Source organism: Nyctibius grandis, chromosome 17 (genome assembly GCF_013368605.1).
Source record: "Nyctibius grandis isolate bNycGra1 chromosome 17, bNycGra1.pri, whole genome shotgun sequence".
Lineage (NCBI taxonomy): Eukaryota > Metazoa > Chordata > Aves > Nyctibiiformes > Nyctibiidae > Nyctibius > Nyctibius grandis.
The window spans coordinates 4,799,103-4,822,021 of record NC_090674.1 but is presented as its reverse complement, the minus strand read 5'-3'; the positions used below and the strand labels follow the sequence as shown (position 1 = coordinate 4,822,021).

The window sequence follows — 22,919 nt, the reverse complement described above, 5'->3', positions numbered from 1 at the left end:
GTGTTATGTTACAGTAGAGTCCTCCCCTTTAATTAGTATTCTTTAGAGGCAATGCTGTCCATAAATAGCCTGTAGCTACTTTACTGACATTATATAAACTCTCAATATCTTGTAACTTGTTCCTAAACATTCTTAGTGGGGATAAATTGGGATATGTGGTCTCATGCCCTACAGCAAACAGAGAACTAAGCAGAATAGTGCTCATAGGTAGACAGTCTTGGTAACTGCCTAAGAAACCTGCATTAGCTGCTGCAATGTATTAAATTTAACTGAAATCTACGACCATTTAAATTGCTGTGCTCAGCTGTAGATGCAATGACTGAGGAGTCAACTCTGTCAGTTCTGCTGCCCACAGTCAGACGTCTCCTAAACTGCTTCCACATGAATTATGAGAGCTCAAGTACCAGACTTCAATGGCTGCTGCATGTGTCTGGCAGTTTCAAGGGGCATAAAGTGAGTGAAGATGCTTCTGTAAGAGTTGAGTATTTAAAGAAGTCGTTGTAGGCCTGGTAAATCTCTCACGGCGCAGACAGGGAGGTGATGGGCTGCAGTCTGCCCTTATGACTATTTTCCATTGCTGCCCATCTTTGCTTTTGTATGGGGCCATAGGATGCAAAGCGTACATTACACCAAAGTTACAAACAGTATAAAGTTTGCTGACCTTCATGTGTCCTACCTCAGCCACATGGAAATAGAGAAACTGGAAATCGGACCCTACAGCTTTAACGTTGAGAATTGTAATGTGACCTCCCTCCTGCACACATAACCCTGCCATGCCAGTCAGTGAACCGACTCCAAATGGCTGTGTTCAAAAACAACACAGCTCTGGACACATCCTTCCCCAGGTCTCAGATCACAGGCAGTCCTGCTAGAAACCCTTGTCCAGAGGGTTTTCTTGGAAGCTGTTTGATGAGTGGCTGTCTTGAGCCTACGCCTCCCGCACACCCCCCCCCCGGCCCGGCATGGGCTGCCACCCAAGACAAGGGCCCTGGCACTTCCCTCCTGCCTGGCAGCTGCTCTTGCTGCTGCCCGGCCCTTTGCCTTGCAGAAAAGCCCACTGCCCACTTACCAACTGACAGCTGCAAGAGATTCTTCATGTGCACAGCATACGGGCAGGGAAAGAGCAAAGGAACAACAACAGAATAAAACAAATCGAGGGAAAGGACACCCATCCCATGTGCACATTCTGAAGGACCCTATATGCTCCAGTTACTGAAACTGATTTTTCCCTCCTCCTTTATGCCCAGAAGGCACAGCTCCTTCTCTCCTCAACCCCTCTTGCCATAGCAGCTTCCCATCTTTTTTCATACAACTTGCACAACTCTGGCCTGTCAGATCCTGTCAGGATCAGCTTCCCCCATGTCTTTGGCCCCCTAAAATAGCTGATCAGTACATTCCCTACTTGAACATCTCGCCTCCCATGGCACAGTCACCCTTCCTGTGTAACAGGGCCCTGTGTGTGTGAATACAAAAGGCTAGTAGTCCCACCTTTGTGCATTTGTAGTTTATATATGTGTGTAAATGACAATATTTGGCCCAGCTTTCGCTGTGTATCTATGTGTGCTTATGTGAATCCTTACCTGTTCACAGTGTGCATGTGTACCACTGCTGTGTTGAGCTGGAAGTCTTAGCAAAGGGGTCCTTACAGCCAGTTCTGGTTGTGTTGATGTTATCAGGTACCACAGATGTGTTTTCTCAATGCTTATACCCACGTGGAAGTTTTTGTCATTGTGATAAGGTCAGTGGTTTTTTTTGGCAGGTGAGAGGCACTATAAATGAGGTGGGCCTCCAAAGATCACATGGTGGCTGAATCAATACCTCGAGCAAACAAAAGAGATATGTTAATAGTGTCATCTACATTCTGATAAGCCTGCAATGGTTACCAGCTCTCTTCTGAGTCATCTCCTCTCCAGATTGTTTTTATTCTTACATTCATTTGCATGATCCGTTGCGATTATGCTTTAGAGAAAACTTCATTTATCTCACTGTTTGACAGGCCCAGTATCCTTGATGTATTTACAACTAGCAAATCCATGTTGCTGCCTGGATCTCTGGTATATATTCTACGTCATTACAAAGAATAACTTTATAAAATCTCGATGATCACTTGGGGTCCTCAGGATCCCAGTATGAATGGGGACCAGGTGGCCAGAGGTGTAACTTTGCCTCAGATCCTATTTGCACTTAATGCTGTATTCATTCCTTAGTTTAGCAGACTCTGTAGACAAGGGATCCCATCGCCCTTGTCCACTAGACTGATTCTGCTTCAGTAAATCATTACTCTTCAGCCACCACACAAGATCACTTAGAGGCACCCGTTCTTTATAGCATCTTAGAGTTCATCACCACCACCTCAAAAAAGAAACAGAAAGGTCTAGAAGGGGCTATTCTTTGGAGCCTGAGGATCCAGGACAGGCACACCCAAACAGTGCTGACCCCCGTGCGGACCCAGGTGTTGCTTCATCTCTTTGTTTTAACCCTGAAGCCATTTTTTTCCTCTGAGTAGGCTGAAGTCTAAATGCTGGGAACGTGCACACCCCAATTTCAAACTCCAGCGCCTAAGCAGTGGTAGGACTGGGAAGTCTGGTTTGTGCCATAAGGCAGGAGTGAAGTTCATGTCTGGACCTGAATTTAAGCCAGGAGGCTGTTAGCTCAAGCCTGTTGTCAAGGGCAACAGAAAACTCGTGTGTATGGAAAACATGCAGACCTGGGGTGTTTTTGTAGATTTCAATGTTTATGTTTTCCTCAGGATTTTAACTTTAATGTTAAAAGCCAGATATTGGTAAATGTCCTGGCTGTGACATTAACCCGCAGCATATAAACTGATGGCATCTATCCTACACATGAGTGTAAATCACTGCGCTGGGCCGAAGTTCTTCCTCTGACTTTAGGGAAGCGTGAATTTTAAAAGCCTCATGTCGTGTGTCCCTTAAACACAAACACCGCTAACGATCACCCGCGGAACCGCTCCCGCCGGCTCCGCCGCGCCCACGCGGGGGCACCGCGCGCCCCGCCCCGCCCCGCACGCGCGGCCCTCTGACGCACCACGCGCCGCCCGCCGGCGTCACGTGGGCGCCGCCCGCCGCCGTCACGTGGCCGCCGCGGCCCGGCCTCCGGCTGCAGCAGCCGTTGGCGGAGCCGCGGCCTGAGCCGGCGGCGGCAACACCATGGCGGGCGCCCCGCAGGAGAACACGCTGCTGCACCTCTTCGCCGGAGGGTGAGTGCGGCCGCCGCGGCGGAGGGCAGGGCTGGGCGCCGGGTTGATGGCCGCGGTGGAGGCCCCTCGGTGAGCGGCGGGCTGGCTGCGGCGCGACCGGCGGCCTCCCCGCGGCGTGCCGGCTGGCAGCGGGGAGAGGGGCTGTGGGCGCCGAGCGCAGCCCGCCTCTTCCCCCGCCTCCCTCGCCGACCTGCGTGCCCGCTGTTGTGTGGAGGAGGCAGCCTTCACCTCGCTGCGGTGTGAAGGAGGCGAGGCGAGGCGGGCCTGTCCAGAATTAGGACATGCGTCCTTAGCAAGCCAAGCAGGAAGGGGCAGAAAGGATCGTGGTGCGACTTGAGGCTGGGCAGTTAGTTGGGCTGCTGTGACATTTAGCTATATATAATGTCAAAATCTTACATAGCTGTGGCATCCAGCTCTGTTAAATGAAACAGTTTAAGTCACTGGTATGTGGCTCCCGCTGAAGCAAGCAGGAACTGAGGGATGTCATCCAAAAAGCATTGTCCAGACAGCAGGCTTCGTGCTTTTTGATGGACCAAAGCTTGATCTTGTAAAGGAATGTATTTGCACAACACTTTAATAACCTGTGTATAGGTGACAGGTAATAGTGGAGGCTGTGTAACTGCCCGATCCATATGATTGTACTGAAAAGCAAGTACTCCAAAAAGGGAAAAGGGATGGGGGGAAAGAGAGTTAGAGAAGGTCCTGCTACTTCAGAGTAAGTGACCTGGCCCTTTAAGTTCTTGTCAGGGGTTGTAAACTACTTGTTTTTGTTGTGTTAAAAGCTTAAAGTAACAACCCAACCCACAAACCACCAACCAAAAGCCCTCCCAAAAAGCCTTGTTAATTAGCTTATTACAGTAGTTTTGATAGTAGTCCAGCAAGATCATTTTATGGTGTAAATTAAAAATAAATTTTAAAAAATCATCTCTTAGATGGGAAGTGCTGTTGTGTGCACCTCTGTCCTTATCAGAAATCTTTTGTTTTAATCTTTTTTTAATGGCTTAAGCTATCTTAGTAGTAGAATAGTCTGTAGTGCTTGTCAGCTGACAGTAGTTAGGAAACCAATGTGAAATCTGTTGTTAGTTTAAATCTGTTTAATTGTAGACCATTGTTTCTTCTGTTGCTAAACAGGAGACTTCAGTCTTCTCTGACACATCCCTGAAGTAGTAAATTCATTTAATACAATACTCAACGCAACAAAGCTTAAGTTTTTCAGAGACACCGCCCTTCTTCTGCTGATGTGGATACTATGTGTTGTTTTAAGTCCTCTCCTTCCCCCTGCTTCTGCCACTTGCATTAGAGTAGTACCTGGAGCCTGTCACAGAAACTGGCCCTGAATGATCACATGCGACTTGTTTGGATAGTAACAATGCCTGTCCAGGACTGTAGGTGTCCTCGCGTAACTCATCAGACTATAAATATATAGGAATTTTAAACTCATCAGTGTTTTAATCTAGTACTGGGTGATCAACATCTTCCTTACTCATTTAATGTACCCTCTGCCTTCTCGAAGGATCCTAGTAAACAACCATTCTGTGCAGCATGCCTAGGAAGTCACCAGGTCCGATCTGTTTTTGAGAGAGCATGGGGGCAAAGAATGGAAGCACAGCAGGGAATATCCCCCTGAGCACTCTGGTATAGTAAGATTGATCTCTTTCTAAAGCAGCGATGAAAATACAGCAGGGAGGGAAGAGATGGTTCTTCTAGGGTATACAGGCATTTAAATGTTCATTGCTGGACCTGATTCTTGTTCTGCCTATCTTGTTATTTACAGGGATGCGGAAAAGTGTACCATCATTTATCTTGCTGTGATGTTACAGAAGGGAAAATGAGACAGCAAATTTAGTCTTCTCATGCACCAGCCAATGCTGAAGTGTTTGGTCAACCACACACTCACCCACCATCCAAACAGTTTATTTCAGAGCGGTTCCCTGTTCGAGGCCCTGAACTTCCATACCCTGTGTGTACATATCTACTCCTGCTGTTATCTCTGCTTTTCAAGTGAGAAATACAGACTTCTTACGGCTCACTGGGTAGAACAAGAAATTGAACATCAGTTCCGAACTGTTGCCCAAGCTATTATTTCTCTGCATGTAAGAAACGTAGTAGGAGCTATGTGATGTGTTTGGAGGGGTGCTGGACCAGCCAGCTGGTAGGCACGCGAGAAACCCAAATGGTATTAGATATGAGACTCTGTGCTATGTCTGCCTTACGCGTTTTGTTTTTTAGTAGTAGTGGTAAAGGATGCCTGCTCCATAAAATCTCATTAAAGGAGCTCAGCTGTGATAATATTTTGCTACATCTATTACATCCTCAAAGGAATTTTAGAAAGAATTGTTAGTGTGCTAGTGCTTGAGTAATAGTCTCTGAGGTCCTTCCTCAGTCCTTCAAATACTTTTACCTTGGTACTTTCTTTTAGAGAACTCTATTATAATAAAAGGGTTGTGTTGTGACACAGACCTGTTTGCAGAACCAGGACCTTGGATAAAATTACCTCTCCAGCAGAAGGTGGTGTTGGAAGTTCATAATACTTTATAAGTTGTGTAAGGTGCTAACCTTTGTTCAATTGTAAAGTATTTGTGCAGACCATTCACTTGAAATAATCTTGATAGAGACATTGTTGGTATTACGATACCTTCCTGTGAAGGTGAGGGTGGGGTGTGGTGTTAAATTAAGAAGATGTAATACAATATCCTTATGTGTGCACAAAAATGGCAGGCCAGCCTCAGATAATCTTCACGGCTAGAGTAGAAGCGTTAGTACTTGAGAGGCTAGGAGTGATGAAATGCACTTGAATGTTAGAAAGTGTTCTCCAATTGTTGAAAGAGATGGCTTCCTATTAGCTGGCTTCTTATAGGCAGACAGATTGGCTTTCCTTTTGTTTCTGTTAGTTCCTTTTAAGGCTTACAATAGTAACAGCAAACCAAAAGGTCTTGGCATTTTGATGGGAAGATGACTCTGAGGGCAGGGAAGATTTAGGAAGCAGCAAAGAGAATGATGCCTAAGTTGCACAACAGATGTAAGCATGTTTACGAGTCTGGGTTCCAGCTTCCCTGCTGAAGTCAGTGCAGTTGTTGCTTATTTTAGTTTGGGAAAAACTGTGGACTAGGCTGCAGCAGAGGTTACTCCATGTTGTCTTGCTAGCTGGAGTAATACTGTTTGCTACAGGGATTTCCTAAGAAGTGGTATTTAGAGGCTGCAGTGCTCTTCATAGAACTGGCAAAGGGCAAAAACTGGGAACAAACTTTTTATCTTGATTTCATATAGGTACTGTGTGATGTGCCACACATTTAGTAGTTGCCAGACTATTTGTGCCAATACTTCTCTTGCAAGTGTTTCACTTGACTCCTGTCTGTCAAAATTCACTGTTAAATGTTGAGAGTAGTTGCTGTCCTTTGGGGAGGAAGAGGGAATTTCAAATGCTCACACAGCAAAATGTGTCAGGGTGAGTTATAAGTTATGATTCCTCTAACCAAGCAGCTCATCATCTTTGCTCATGATCTTAGTAAAGTCAGTGGTACTCTACTGAAAGATCGTTAAAGGTTTGGATGCTTTTTTGATTTGTTTTTGTTTTGCAGAACTTCCTTTGACATTCAGCATCGTGGTGTTATTCATATTAAGAATATTGCTCAGTGATTAAATCTAGGACAGATGAAGTAAGCCTTACTCTTAATCAAGATTCTTGGCATCTATGTCAATTGTGCTAGTGGGTGCTGAGAGTTTATTTCAAATGCAAGTCATGGGTATATTGGCAGTGGACTTTGTAAAGATAGAAAGCTGGCAGCAGGAGAAAAATTGGAATTGGATTTTGAGATTTACATCCCTGGCATGTTTTTTAAACAGTGTTTTCTTTTTATGGAAGTAAATCATTTTTCTGCAGCTCTTAATGTATAGTACATTATGTATTTCCATAAACACAAAGCGTGTTTCATATTCTCAGACCAACAGTTGCCTTAGTTCCTTTGGACACGACAAAGCAGAGGACTGTATCTTACTGCTCTAATGGCCATATATGCCTGGGCCATCATGTAACTAGAGGAGTCATTCAAAGCCTGAAGTACAAATACTGTTTTTCTGGCAGTAAGTGACAGGCCAAAGCTGGTGAATTGTTGGGTGTCTCACACTGAAGAGATTTTGTGTCTGTGGTCCATGCAGAGCATAGCTGGGAACCTCTTGTTATATGCTTGCCGTGTGACCTGTTGAAGATACCATAGTTTGTTCTTCCTGGGGAGGTTTCTATTTTGTGACTGAGGACAGATTTAGACATTGTTGTGGGATTTTTGCAAGAGGCTAGTGCACTAAACACTGCTTAACACCTCTGGAACTGTAGTTGTGCACTAATGCATGAAAAAAAACCCTGACTCAAACCAGTGTGAAGACTTGGAGGTTTTGCCTTGATTGCAGCATAAGATTTTCCCAAATGAAATTTATCTGGCTGTATATCCATAGTCTGAATCTTTCAGGGTTTATGTAGCTGAGGAAGGCTGGTTGTTTTTCCTTTCTTCCCAGACGCAGGCATTTGGAACACTCTAGGAATAAAAAGTGTTTCTTTTATGCACAGTGTGTTATTTTTCAGCCATCTTTCCAGGGAATAGAGCAACACCAGGGTATGATGCAGAAAATTCCCATGTGGAGGAAAATCAGCTCATCTGAAAAAGCTGCCCAACACATCAAAGTCCTTGTTTGAACTATCTGCTGTGTATTTATATTTGGGACATAAATGTATGCACCCTGTTGACATTCTGATAATTGCTCTGTTAGATAATGCTTTTTTCTTAAATGTCGCACTGACGACATGAACTCTGGGCTGTTAAAACTGATGATGCAGATATTAACTCATTGTGTTGAATATCAGAGGGTTACGTGTGCATTACCATAAGTACTTAAATATTAAAGGCTGCATAAATTAGCTGGATTATCAGACTAAAAGGATGAAAGGCAAGGAGTGGGCTAGGAAGGCAAGAAGACAGCTGATGCAGGAGGGAATATGCCAGAGAGGCTAAAAAATTGTATGGCAAGATGTCACTCTAGACTGAGCAGCTGGTAGTTCAGAAGCAGCAAATGGATTTTCACTGTTCTGAATTTATGAATTGTTACTGTGAAAGTATTGTTTTAATGTTCATAGATGTGAAATAAATGAGGACTGAAGACGGAGTACACAGAGGTGGAGTGTTGGTAGATGAATTAATTGGAAATTAAGGCAATCAAATTCTCTTCATCGAGTTCCCACAGACTTACAATTTCTCTCGAGTATGTTGTTTAGTCAGGTGTTAATTATACATACTTGTGTCTGTATTGGACATACATAGTAGGAAGGGTGGCAGTGGGGATCTGCAAGAGGGATCCTCAAAACACTTCCTACTCCAAGTTGTAAGTGTGAGCTGTGCGAATGGGAAAGGTTTTGCTGGAGAAGCCTTTCCTGACCTCTCTTTCCCCCAGGGTCTAATTTCAGAGAAATCTGAGCAATGTGCTGTGCATCTGACAAAACAGAGAGGGATAACGCAAAGCGATGTCCTCCAGAGTAGTATTGACACAAGAGGAAGCTTGTGTCCAAGCCCCAGTTCAGTACACAAAGTAATCGGAGGCCTGATAAGGTCTTGGTGAACACTGTCATTTTTGAGCCAAATGACACAATTTCAGCTGCTACGTACCTAGTTTCACGAACAACTTCGTGACTTTATTCAACAGTCAAAGCATAAGTGGTTTAAAAGGGATGAAGGCAAAGCTCTCTCTCATAGTATCTGTCACTTTAGATGTATGGATTGTCCCTAGTTTAGGTTTTTCCCCTTTCAGCAGGGAAGAGGAAGAAGCAAGAACTTAAAGGAGAAACTCGTTAAAGCATGCTGTGATTTAACAATCATGTTGCCAGTCTCAGTGAAAACACAGTTTCTTCTGTTGGATGTGCTTGTATCTGAAAAGCAGAGTGTTTGGGATCACATACCTGGACAGAACCTTGCGAAACATGAAAACTGTTGTTAGGAAGTTGTATTCCCCGGCCATGTGGTCTGAGGTGTCTTTTTGAACCTTATAAAGAACCTTTTTGAGGTTGTACAGCCAGGGTGGCCAGGCTGTTAGTGCAAGTGCAGGAGCTTCAGGGTTTTGGCAAAGAATGGTTACTGTCTGATGTAAGACATACTGTTTCCACAAGCAAAATAAGCCGTACTGGATAAAGCATTTATAAACCAGTATGTATCTACAGCTTGGATTTTTCTGCCATTCTTTAATTACCATTTTCCTTGTGTTAAAAAAAAAAAAAGATTCTCCTAGTAAAATAGTTCACATATAGATGGGGCCTTAGAAAATATGCACTAGTATCTTTATTAATGTCCTTTAATGGATCTCTGTTCCCAAATTAGTGCGTAGAAACTTCTTATGACTCTATCAAGCAATGCTTTTTTTATGTGCAAGACAAAGGATAGGATTTTTTTTTTATTTAATCTCCCTTTCATGGAAAACTACTTAAATTACAATTTCATATTAACATCAAAGAGAGTTAAGTTGTTGACTTGTGGTGTTTTCTAAGGAAAATCGCCAATGCAGGTTTTTGAAGGGATCACATGCTTTGACACTTGTGTAAACAAAGAAAATATGTCCCAGTCAGTATGTTCAGTTGTAGTAAATGCCTTGGAAAAAAACTGAAATCTTTAGTTTAGTCTTCCTAAATCCCCATGTGTTTGATTAATAAAATTTAGATACAGTGCCTTTTAGCCAGCCTCAACATCATGTTTAATTGTGAGGTTTGACAGAAGGGACATTCAATTACCAAAGAGGAACAGCAGCAGAGAGAGAAATGGTTTGATCAGTCACTTTCCAGATCACTGATTAAAATGAAAATTAGGACTCGTACACCTTATATTCTTGGCCCAGCCTGAGGCTCAGTCTGACTACATTAAGATGAGTATATGCCTATTATAGGATAATTTATTTCTTTTTATATATTTATTTATGTGTGTGTGTCTATATTTATATGTGTATATACACACACATGTATTATTTGTGGGTGTAGAGTATTTTATTTTTGTCCTTCCGTTATCAGAGCATGGGAATTCTGTCCTGTTATTCTGTTTTCCCACCCTCCCTCTCATCCTTGCAGCTTCCTTCCCTCCATCCCCAAAAAAGTAGTTGATATCCATTTTTTTTAAGAGGGCATAACTTTGTGTAGTTTTGATATTTGCTACTTCTGTAGTCAGCTGTTCTAATCATAAGTACTGAAATGGTGAAGAATGATGTTGCTGTGTTTCCAGTCTACAGTGTCCTAATCCCCAGTGGCTTGTTCTCATTTGCCAGCTTCCTGCTTCCCATAAGAAAAATCCATCCAAGGGTATGTCTGCTTTAGGACAACAACCTCTGAAACATGGATGCCTCTGAAGTTTTTACAGGCAGAATTCCAAGTCCTGGCAGAACACGGGACCAGCAGATGGTCAGTCAGGGATTTTTTGTTAGTGCTGGGTATCATCTTTGTGTTTACCAATCTCATCACTGCACATGATCATTACAACAGTTTCTCAACCTTCTCTCCCCTCCCCCAGGGCTTGGGAAGTCTCCCTTGCCTAATGCCCAACCTGCCCTGCTTCCTAATAATTTCTCCACGATGCGGAGCAACTGGAGACAATCTTCAGATTTTATTTATACGCCATGCTGTGATTTGACACATCTGTGTAGCTATGTTTTCCTGATTGTCTTCTGTTTAAATTGTGTTTTACAGATGCGGAGGAACAGTTGGTGCCATCTTTACGTGTCCCTTAGAGGTAATAAAGACTAGGCTCCAATCTTCAAAGCTAGCCTTCCGGGCTGTCTACTACCCACAAGTCCAACTGGGGACCATCAGTGGTGAAGGAATGGTCAGGCCAACATCTGTATCACCTGGGCTCTTTAATGTTCTCAAGTGAGTACTGCTCCTCCTGTCATTCAGTGTTGCTTGACACCAGTGATCTGAGTTTCAATTCCTCTGTGCAAACACAGAATGCAGATTTTGCTCCAGACTTGCACTGGAAGGATTCGTGTCAGTTGGGCTTCTGCCTTCAGCAGTCGAAAGATAAATTATCCTTTTAAAAACACATACATATTCAGGACTCCTGAATGTTCCTTTAAACTTCCCCAGAAATTTGTTTCCACTGCTTAGAAACTTTCCAAAGTGAATTGATTTGAATAAGTGTCTGGAGGTGTTATTTTTAAATTGTCTCCTCACATTTAAGCTTTTTGGTAGTTATGACTTCCTAGAGATCAATACACAGGACATACTGTAAACTCTTGATGTGCCTTAGCTTGTGGGAACTATCACAGAAAATATTCTGGAGGAAAGGGCTTTTTCTCTTTTTCAACACTGAGAAGTGTCATCTTTGTCTCTTATTGGGAATAATCATGTTTACTGTCTCCTTTGAGCATTGGAACAGGTAATACTAGCTGGAGCCAATTCTTGGCAAATGATTGAAGGACTGAATAAGCCATATACACTGTCTTTGTCTTTTTCCTGGAGCCATTCCCAGTCTGCTTTGAGTAGCTGGTAGAGATACTTGTTGCTCTTGCTGCCCATGCTGTTTACCTGTTTGGTGGAGGGAAGTTTTAATTCCTCTCTTGAAGCGCTGTCTCTTTGGAGTGTCACACAAAAGTGAGAGCCTGTAGCCTTTCTTTCACCTTAATGGACCAGCATTGTAACAAGGTTTCTGATTTGCTGCACTTAGTGATGCCTGTTGGCCCCAATCTGTATTTGAAGCTGGTCCTGCTTTGAGCATGAGCGTGCACCAGATGACCTCCAGAATTCACGTTCCCATATATTTTAAGTTATGCGTGTCTGCCCTGGTGCGGGTGATCTGTAACAGAAACTCCTGTAGAGTGGAGGAAGGACACTTTTTGCAAAAGCAGTCTCGCTAAAATATAATGTCTAATTGGGCTCTTGGAAGCTTTTCTCTTTTCCTCAGCTACAGCTGACTTAATGAGCTCTCCTCTGTTTGCTATTAGATGTTGCCTTTGCCAATTATTATTGTGCATCAATCCTATCTACACCTGTATTACAATCTCTGTTACAAGCCTTCTGTGTGGTTCAGACTGCAGCAGTTGGTGCTCCAACTGTTCCCTTTTCAGATGTGTATTCATAAAGAAGAGGAAATGTGAAATCACCTAGCTTACAGCTGCTGAGTAGTTTTACCTGTAACTCTGAAGTCCAGATCTCTACTACTGTATTTTGTATCAAAGCACCATAAACTTATGGCTCAGACCTCATGCAAATGGATTGAGTTTATTTGGACCACTGGGCACCCCAGGGTGATGCAGAGAGGTCCTATTTAGATCAGGTAGCAGAAATGCCAAAGAAAATAATGACTAGGAAAGCCAGTTGAATGGTTTTATGTAAGGCCAACAGGCTTGGCAGATTGCCTGGGGAGAAGCTGCACAGTTATATAACAGTACAGTGCTAATTCAAATTCTCTGCAGAACTAGCTGGCTAGAGTCGTTCTGGGACTTGAGTTTCTGTATTGTAAACAGTGCTTCTTTCCCCTGCCAAACATTTCTTTGTCTATTCAGAGGTGAGTCTAGAGCAATTCGTGACTGAAAATGTAAGGTAGTGCCTGTTGCCTTTGATTTCCATCTGCTTTCCCTTGCTATCTTTTCACCTTGCAGCACTGGACTTTAGGCAGCTGTAACTAAAGGAAGTGAAAACTTCAAGGCACAAGGTTCTTGATTCATACTCTTAGCCAATCTTTTTCTGGGGTTGTCTTTTTCTTTTAGGGAGAGAGGAAATGGTTTAAAATTAGGTCAAACTTTTAATATATTCATTAATCTCGTTAAATTTGGTGACTATGATCTTGATTTAATTTCACTTCAGGAACTGGTCAGCTGCATGTATCACCAAGTTTTCGACCTGCTTACTTCAGAGGACTGAGAAGTGAGAGCAAAATATTTACGCTGTCATTTCCTTGCAGACAGCATCTATGAAGAACAGATAATGCTGTTGATTATGACCTTTCTGATAAAATATAAATGTATGAAGAAAGAAGTGAAGTTAGGTCTCTTGCTTTTAGTCTTCCATCCCTTTCTCAATCCTGGTCATGCACGCATTGCCAGACTGGACATGACTAGGGCCTTCTGGTTTGGGAAAATTGTGTGGCTAAAGCAGCAGCCATTAGAGCCCTACATGTAAAATTGCTCTGTAAGAGTTAAAGGTGTTAAGCATGAAAGCCCCTTAACTGCTGTAAATAGAAAGAAAGTAGGTGCTCAGGAGGGCAGGTTAAGCTTGCTGCTGAATAGAAAGCACTCCAGAAGGACAGGCTGTTTTTGTCTAATCCATTTAAGATTCTGATGAGTCACCCCAGCTGGAATCTGCAGTCGTGACTGTTAAGTGACAAAGAACAAGTAGTTGGTGGATCTGTCTCCTTAGAGACACTCAGCCCTGGAGTTTACACAGAAAGTTCAACTCTGCTGCAGAAAAAGTGTTTCAGAAGCTCCTGTATCTTCTGTCTAATGAGCTTGGTTTTGGAATCTGTGGGGAACATTCTCAGCAGTGCAAATGACCTAGAAGGCAAATTCTGAAAAATTGGCAGTTCCACCAGGTGCATGTGAACTACCCATGGAGCCCGGTGTTATCTGGATTTTCTTGCATGGTTTTCACATGGTGAGTTCAGTTAAGAGGGCTGCTGTCTAGCAATTGTGCACTGAAATCCCAGTGATTACTGGACTGTACCTGGAGTTCAGTGGTAAATACTTGGCTGTTTACTGGTGTTTGGCTGTTGTTTTAGCCCTTGCAAATATGTCTGCTGTTAGCAGTGCAAGGAATTTGTAAGGTAAGTCTGTTTTAATGAAGCACTTCAGCAAGGTATTGTACAGAACTTGGCAGCTGCTGGGGAAGCCATCCAAACAGTTCATCTTCTTCAGAGAGGTCCTAGCCCAGCATGCCTTCTAAGGTGTGAGAGAAGGTGGGTGGAAATGGCTTTGGAAAGCTGGGCTGTAGCAATTGTAGAACTGAGGGAAAGCATCATTTAGTGATCTTCCTGCTTTAGACCTGATCATGAAGTTCAGTCCTGACCGTGATTCACAGCAGTACCTCCATAGTTGGAGTTCACTTGGGAAAGATGATGTGAACTCTTTTGAATGCCCTCAAAACCAGATATCCCTGAACTACCTGGGGAGACATAGCTTGTAGTACGGTTGCTACATTCAACTTGCACTCTGGGGAAAGAACATATCACCAGGTAATTGTGAACAGGAAAAGGATTTCTTTTTTTCATGTCTCTATACAAGAAGCAAACTCCTGAATTGCTTAGATACAGAGAATGCCAAAAACACTCTTTGTTCATCAGAGTCAGCTTGTGAAAAAATTCACAAGAAATGAATTCTATGATTCTGTAGCTTAAAAGCTGACAGTTTCACAATTAGTACTCATTGCTTTTGTACAGTTCCTTAGACTGACTGACAGAACAAGAAGAATAACTTTTAACCCAAATACTATCTTTTTTTTTCCCCTGTTTGCTTTTATTTTAAGGTCAATTCTGGAAAAAGAAGGACCAAGGTCACTTTTCCGAGGGCTGGGTCCAAACTTGGTTGGAGTTGCACCATCAAGGTAAATAGTTAAACTATTGTTAAAAGACACATTTAAGGTACCAACCCAAATGTTGCAGTGCATTTGTGATTCAAAAGAATAGGTCATAAAGTTATCCCATTTGTAAGCTGAGATTTGTGCATGTGTACTGCACAGTATACATACCAAGAAATACTTCTAAAAATCTGCCTTACACTTGTATAACACTGGAGGGTACAGATTAAATAAGGTACTTAAATTCCAAGTCCTTGCCAGAGCCACTTATCATGTGCTTGAGAAAACAAGAGAAAGTAGTGCAGAAAAATCTGTAGGATTAATATTTGCATTTTTCTAATATGATCTACTACTTCCCTGTGAATACATAAAAGTGCTTGCCAAACACTGAGTAGGAGCTAGATGCCAGGGGAGAGGAGTACCTATCTGTTCTTTGATTGCCTAAATTCTTCTGAAATTAAAAACTACAGCTGAGGGGGAAAGACTTGCATTGCTGCCACGTAACCCCAAAGGTGTGTGTGTATGTCCCCCCCTTTTTTTTTTTAACAGCAACAACAAAAGTAGCTACAAAGTTTGTTTGCATTTGGAAGTCTTACAGGCACCTAAATGGTTTCCACATGTACCTCTGACGTGCCTCTGAAGATCTTTGTGCCTAGCAAATGTTAAAACTTGTTAGCAATCGGGAAATTGGCAGATGTTCTCTGCCTGAAATTGAACCCGTTAAAAAGGAACATGCGGAGTGGTGTGCTCCCTCTCTGGCCTCTTGCCTAGTAGGTAGGATGTTGCCCCCGGAAGTGGGGAATCCTGTTTCTGTACAGGTAATCTTTGCAGCAGGGATCTGAATCCAAGACGGCCTGCTTTTTCATGCAACTCACTCATGATGTCTTCTGTGTTCCTTCATATTCTTCCATAAGATTAAAATAAGGTACTTTATGGAAGTTCTCAAATCATAGCCATCAATATCCACCTTCTAGCAGCTCACTTCAAGGACCTGTGCTCTGAACATACTTGGTTCAGACAGCTTCTTACTCATCGTATTGACTGTTGCAGATCAGCTGAGCTTCCTCTATTCCTATGCATTATGCAGGGATTTGAGGTGTGTAAAACTTTCATTTCAGTCCAGGGTTAAGTGTTTAAAGCGTGAAGTGCTGCTAAGGCAGTTACAGTGCTGAACAAATTTCTGGAAAACATAGGCTCCAGGTAGGACAGTGACATTCCAAGTTTACAAAGTGTGTTTAATGCCAGACCTGGTGTAGGCATCCCATCCAACTTGCTTTGTCTTCAAGACCATATTGCCTCTTGTCTCAGACTTAGTGTGAAAGTAAAATATTTCTGCCCTGTGGGTGTCAAGTCAGGTAGTGGCACTGTAGTATAAGGAGAAAAAAAAAACCCAACACTGTGTCCTTGTAGATGGAAGTAGTCATGTGGAGGGCTCTGGAGAGAAAGTCTTGTTTTTTAGGGGGCAGAGGGCAGAATAGTAATGGGTCTGATTTGACATTGTCTGTATTACATTGCTTTTCTTCCCTTTTTTTTTTTCTTTTTTTTTTCCAACAGAGCTGTCTATTTTGCATGCTACTCCAAAGCCAAAGAGCGATTTAATGGCATTTTTGTGCCCAACAGCAACATCGTGCACATCTGTTCTGCGGGTTCTGCAGGTTTGTATTTGTAATTCATCTTCCATGTGGTCTGCAGCAATACCCCAGTGTCCAGCCCCTCGCCAATAGCAGACAATACATTTATTGGTATCTGTGTGGCTCTGAGATGCACCTCAGTTCTTTAAAGTATTTATTCCAAGCTGTTGTTTGCTACAAGACTTCTTCTATCTCTCTCAATAGTTAGGAAATTAATTAATAGATAGGAAATTAATTAAGGTGGGGACTGGACTTCCAGTCTGTCTGTACAGGACCTAGGCTAACACACCAGGCTTGGCTGACAGCTCTGGATAGTCGTGGTATATGAATGAGTACTGAGGCCAGCATGTGGTGCATTCTGAAAATGGACACTTAGTTTGAGGTTGTATATGCCAGAAAACAGGAGTTTGCTCGCTCCTAACTTACCTTGTCTGCAGAGGAACTGCTTTCCTGTTCAACACTGAAATATTTCTAGTTTGGGATGAACTTTTTTCCAACTGCAATGCTATGGTAATGTCTCTGAAAGTAAGAAAAAATATATTAGTAGACACCAGCTAACTTCTGATACTATTTTAGGATGTTGTATTTTTCCCACCAGCATGGGAAAAATAGTTTCTTCTTGTAGGAAAAATACTGCAGAAGAGCTCCATTAGTTCAAGCATCAGTCAGCAGAGTGATCATTAAAAGTAATCTTTCCCAAGGTAACCCCTTAATAAGGCTGGATTCTGTTAATGAGGTGGCTCAACGGCACCACCTAGAGCCTTGGGGAAAACAAACCACGCGTGTGTTCCCCACAGGCTTCCTTTTATCTATTATTCTAAAACCCAGTAAGGTAGGTATCTTGTCTACAGCAGTCTTTAGGAACATGAAGTACGTATTCAAATAGGTGCAAAAAGGAAGAATCCTTTAAGAAATTCCTAGGCCATTGGTCGACGCCTCCTGAAGTTTAACGTGAGATGGTTCTCTGGCAAGAAGGAGATTGTAAGCTACGTACCTGCGTGTCTTTTGAAACCTCTAGCTAGAGCTGGTAGCTAGAGCTGTCTTACTGCACAGTGTATAAAGCCATGGCAATACACCGACCTGGATTTAGCTATACTTTTGGTTTTCTTTTCTCTTTTTCAGCCTTTATCACAAATTCCCTGATGAATCCTATATGGATGGTGAAAACCAGAATGCAACTGGAACGGAAGTAAGTAACTGATTGAGGGAGATTAGATGCCACTGAGCAGCTAAGGGAGCCTCTGGAAAACTGACCTTTCACGTTTCTACTCATGGCTGTTTGTACTTTGATAGATCTTGCACGGTTGTTTCCCTGACAAGATCTTAATTCCACCTTTCAAACCACCATGCTTCTGCCTGGTCAGACTAAAGGTTAAGGTTCTGTGTGTCCTACTTCAGTTTGATGCACAGTTACTATTGAGAAGGATGTGGAAGGTGCCTTGAGTGCTAGGTTAGGTTCAGTTTCTGATTTCACTGTAAATCTTAAGTAAAGTTGGGCATAGCATTAATTTTCTCTCAGATTCCTGCTTACAGAATCTTCTGTACTTCAGGGGCTGATGTTGAGGATATCAAGGACTGAAATGTTTTGATACAGCAATAATAGAGGCTATGGAAAGGGCAGAAGAGTTCATGAGGGAGGCTCAGCATGAGGTTGCAGTCTGTGTCCCATTTGGCAACATCACTTTTACTGATCCTAGTTCATACAGTTGTGTGTGTTACTGCAACAAGTCGAGGTTACTGAGACGCAGCTAGGCAGCTGTAAACAGAGGGGGTGATGGTTTTAAATTGTAGTGAAGCCACATTAGTTGAGTTTCATAAAACATTCTAGAGGCAGTATTGCAGTGGTTTAATGTTCTTTTGCTTCCTTTAGCTTTGTATTACTGTTAACCATACCTCCTGAAGACAGAGAGGGAATTTGACAGTAATATCTTTCAGTTGAGCGATTCACAATCACTGGTGGATATCGAAGCAATAAGGGACTCTGCTAATAATGTGACTGCTTAGAATGGAAATTCCTTCCTGCAAGGACAGATAAGGTCAGATAAGAAGGATCCTTTAAGGCATCACAATTTAGGAATAATTTAGAAGACTTAATTCCAGCACTTCACAGGGTGGCAGCTTTCAACTGAGTGCTGCCTCTTAAAATGAAGGATCATTTCTCATGTAGCAGACCTCTGTCTCTTGGCCTGCTGAAGATCGACTTTAAATAGAATCACTAGTTTAACACAAAGCAGTGTCTCTTCAGTGCTTATTGACTTTTAAAGCAGTGGTATGAACTGTGACAGACTGGATAGAACTTAAGCTGAAAGAATTATTGCGAGCATCTATTAGTGAATGAGCAAAGTCAAATGTGCACTCTTGGTACAAGAGTCCTGCTCTATGCAGCTTTCCTAGAAGATGTTTGGAGTAAAACTTGACAGAGAACCATTTCTGTAGTTATAAAAACTATTGAAAGCCATAAGGTTTTTTTAATATTAATTCTTTTTCTGGGCTCATTATATGCTCTGTTCTGTTTGTTTTTTAGAGTCAGGGGTTCAAAACCAATGAATGCTTTGCAGTGTGCTAGATATGTTTACCAGACAGAAGGTGTCCGCGGCTTTTATAGAGGCCTGACTGCCTCTTATGCTGGGATTTCTGAGACCATTATCTGCTTTGCTATTTATGAAAATTTAAAAAAGCACTTAAAGGAAGTCCAACTGCCCCCTTCTCCTAATGGGACCGAAAGGAACTCGACAAACTTCTTTGGACTGATGTTTGCTGCTGCTGTTTCCAAGGGCTGTGCCTCTTGTATTGCTTATCCACATGGTATGTTAACTTTTCAATTCATGACTGTAGTAGAACAGCTGTTGCCTGTAATTCAAGATGAATGATGGGGTTTAGGGCTGTAAAATTCTTAGTTGTTTGAATGTCCAAATTCATGTTACTGTGGCGTGTTCACATGCATTGGCATTTTCAGTACTGGTCCCACCATTCCTAGTTAGCCACATAGTTGGTGATTGGGACTTCCTAGTTTAAAAATAAATCAAAAAATGCCAAAAAGAAATTGAATGCCTAATGCTTCTGTTCTCACTAGTAGCCTCATCTAGCTGAGTACCCACAGCCTGTGGGATTCTGTGAACAAGTGGTGGGAAACACTTGTGGGCTGAGCAGTGTTATTCTTTTTGGATAGATGTGAATGTTATCATGGTTGTATAGAAAGAGCAATATTGACTGTGTGAGCATCAGTGAAGCGTTTAGTTCTGTAGCAGCTTGAATGAGCAAATAATGCATTTATTCCACATGAAAGTGAACTCGTCTTTAACTTTGCTTCTTGCCTCAAGGGCAATGTGTACAGGATTCCATGGCTGAAAGTACTGGCAGGCAATTGGTACGGGAAGGTTGTAAGGTCCCTGGGTTTTGCATGCTCTTTCCTGGTAATGGCATGTTTCTCAACGGGAAGGTTTAAGTCTTGTTAACTTTGGGCTCTGTTTTGCTTTTCTGTAGAGGTCATACGGACACGGCTGCGAGAAGAAGGCACTAAATACAAGACTTTCATTCAGACGGCACGTCTGGTAGCACGTGAAGAAGGCTACCTCGCCTTCTATAGAGGACTCTTTGCGCAACTCATCCGGCAGATACCAAACACAGCCATTGTGTTGTCCACCTATGAGTTGATCGTGTATCTGTTAGAAGACCATGCAAAGTAGCAGAGCCAAGACTCCTGTTACGGACTGTAGGCCAATTTCTTCGTTGAACAAATAGTCTTTAAGAGGCCCATGCAGGTGGCAGCGCTGGTGAAAAAACTACAGGTCTGTGACCACCTGCTGGATATTTCCTTTTGGATTCGTGCTTTCTGAAAGGTCTCAAGTCATTAACGTTAATAGTTAATTATAACTTTTTTTAACTTAATGATAATTAAACTGCTACTAAATTAAATTACACTATTTAATTTAAGTTTATGTTTGTCCTTTTCCTTAAGCACAGCCATATGTGGTCAAGGAATGTACCTCATACTATGAAGTGATCTCTTGGACTGATGTTCATTAAAACCGTATTAAAACAGGAGAAGAACTGGTTTGGAAATTTGAAACTCTGTCTTCTTACTGCTGGAGTCATGTCAATTTTTAGCACTGTAATAGCCTAATGACCATGTAACTTTGAGAGTTCTTCTGGTTTATTCAAGGTGCATTGTTCATTGCTGTGTGAACATCCTGGAGTGTTCAAGTGGGACAATCTTGTAATACGTTTCTCTGTTTTGATGGTATGAAATACGCACACCAGAACGATGCTGATGGGAATGAGATACGATGTTATCTCAGGGACACGTCACTGGAATTAACACCAAAAAAATCCACAGCCTATGTGAAGTTTCTTTATGTCATTACTTGATTTCTTACTGAAGGAAATAAGGATTTGCCAACTTAGTGCAGCCTGTTGAACAGTTCTCACATTTCATATAGATACAATATCTGCCTTGCTCTTCAAAGACACGATATCAAAGGGGTATTCTTCAACAGTACTCATGATACAGTTCTTACCTTTCGGTTATAAATAAAATATCCCGCATACTTGAGATTAGTCCTTTCATAAATATTGGAGTATGCTTTTAGTTTTAGTAGTCTCTTTACCACTTGTACTGCAGCAGTACCTTGCAATTAAAGTATTGTATATGAATACTTACAGATAGTGCAGGATAAAATACTTTAGAACTCAAATAGGTAGATTTGTGTTCTGCTTTGGCCATATTATGCTCTCCTATTCATTAGTGTCATTTACTTTGGCAGCTGAGACAAACTCTACAGCATTTGAGCCCAGCTTCAGTCTTCCCTGCTGTTGAACTGAACAATGAGCTTCTCATGATATGAGCAGGTGTTGAATTCTTGAGCATGTGTTTACGGACATCTTTGACTTCAAGGACCACACACAGCAGAGGTGGCGTTTGGACTTGGAAGGATCATGCAAAGCATTAAGAAACAGCCTAGTAGTGAGTAGGGCTGTCTTTTACAAGATCAAGTTTTCAGGCTAGTATTTTGTTGCAGAAATATAATGGGTTGATAACTGGATTCAAACCTTCATGTTTGTTCTCATTAGAACCTAGCTGATGACTGATACTTGAGGTCATATTTGACATCAATGTGATGGAGGAGCATAGTGCAAAGAGGGTAGAATGTGTGTATACCTCATGATGAGGCAAAACTGCAAAAATAACTTATTTCTATTATGTTTTACTGAAAAGAACGTATCACATTAGCCCCAAACTAAAATAGGAAACAGTTGAGTAACTAAAAACTGGCATGGCTTTTTTTTATGGAGACGATGAGCAGCAAAAGCTTCAGTCTCTTTATAGGAGCCAAAACTGTCATACAGTGCTGTTTCTATTTTTGAGAACTAGGACACTTGTGCTGCTACTTTGAAATGTTTTCTGAGATTTGCTTTCTTAAATTAGCATTCTCTGTACTTACAGTATACTAGCTCCCTTTTAAAATGTTAGTTAAATGTGTAGACTGCTAATATCTTTTGAGAATGAGGAGAGGGGACTCAAACCTTTTTGAGGCATTTGGGACTTGTAAGAGAGAAAGCAGGAGAAAGTGAACAAGTTCTTGTTCTGCCTAAATCTGATGGAAAATCAGGAATTCTGCTGGATTTTTGTTTAAGCTTTGCTACCAACCCTGGCAGAATTAGTCTTAATTTGACAGGGGTTAATAAGCTATATTGGGAGCTAACAGAATTTCTGAATACTTTTTCCTTCCCCTCTCTACTAGAATTTTTTGAATTCACTAACCCTTGATTCCTTAACCCTGTAAAGAGTTAACATTTTTAGGTGATGCTCTGTGAGCAGTCCCATTGATGTCACTGAGTATGGAATAAGCCTATTACCAGAGGGAAGAATTTGAAGTAGTGTTTTCCAAAGGGATATCTGAATTTAAAAACAACCAACCTTTCTCTGCTTGTGAAGGGAAAACTAAAAGCATTTTTCACTGTTCGTTCCACTTCTTCAACTTCCACAGGAAGTCAATTTCATGGAAGGTAGGTAAATTTGTTACTGGTTAAAATTTCCTGGGCAGTTTCCCTCCAGGTTTAGGCTTCATTACTAGACCCTTTGTAGCTTAATTATCAGTAAGGTGATGAAACTATGGTCGTATCTGAAGTGACCACAAAGTTTCCATTAACTTTACCAGGACCAAGTCTGTTCCCCTTCATAAATTAACTGTTAAACTGAAATTACAAACACCTTGTTGCTACAATACTATGAGCTACTCATGTTGGTTAATTTAGCTTTGGAAGCATTTCTTAGGCATTTGAAGATATCTCAAATCCTTATACTGTAAGACTTACTGCCTCCCTTTAGGTATCCATGGTTGCCTTGATATCCCTCAGAATTATCTGCATTTACTGATGGTTGTGATACATGCTTGTGTTGTGATTGTGCCCCTTACCATGATTTATAGTTGTTTTGCACAAGTTCCTCATTAGCTCCTTGAAGGCGGAAACTTCTGGTAAACAATGCATCTATGGTTGGACTGATATGACAGATACAGTTGATAGGAAGGGAGGGACTTCTGTAGAA

General features: G+C 42.0%; 1 protein-coding gene across 1 annotated transcript; it reads left to right on the top strand.

The window, feature by feature from the left end:
- Positions 1-3,088: 3,088 nt before the first annotated feature.
- On the top strand, positions 3,089-20,434 carry SLC25A33 (solute carrier family 25 member 33). Its single transcript, XM_068414753.1, has 7 exons — positions 3,089-3,217; positions 10,923-11,102; positions 14,691-14,768; positions 16,296-16,396; positions 17,495-17,561; positions 18,897-19,177; positions 19,856-20,434. The coding sequence occupies exons 1-7, from the start codon at positions 3,168-3,170 to the stop codon at positions 20,056-20,058; spliced, it is 960 nt and encodes a 319-aa protein (XP_068270854.1). The 5' UTR covers positions 3,089-3,167; the 3' UTR covers positions 20,059-20,434.
- The last annotated feature ends 2,485 nt before the right edge of the window (positions 20,435-22,919 follow it).

Coding starts and splice junctions, on each gene's coding strand:
- SLC25A33 (XM_068414753.1), top strand. CDS start 3,168: ATGGCGGGCGCCCCGCAGGAGAACACGCTGCTGCACCTCTTCGCCGGA. Junction 3,218..10,922: donor CTGCACCTCTTCGCCGGAGG/GTGAGTGCGGCC, acceptor TGTGTTTTACAG/ATGCGGAGGAACAGTTGGTG. Junction 19,178..19,855: donor TTGTATTGCTTATCCACATG/GTATGTTAACTT, acceptor GCTTTTCTGTAG/AGGTCATACGGACACGGCTG.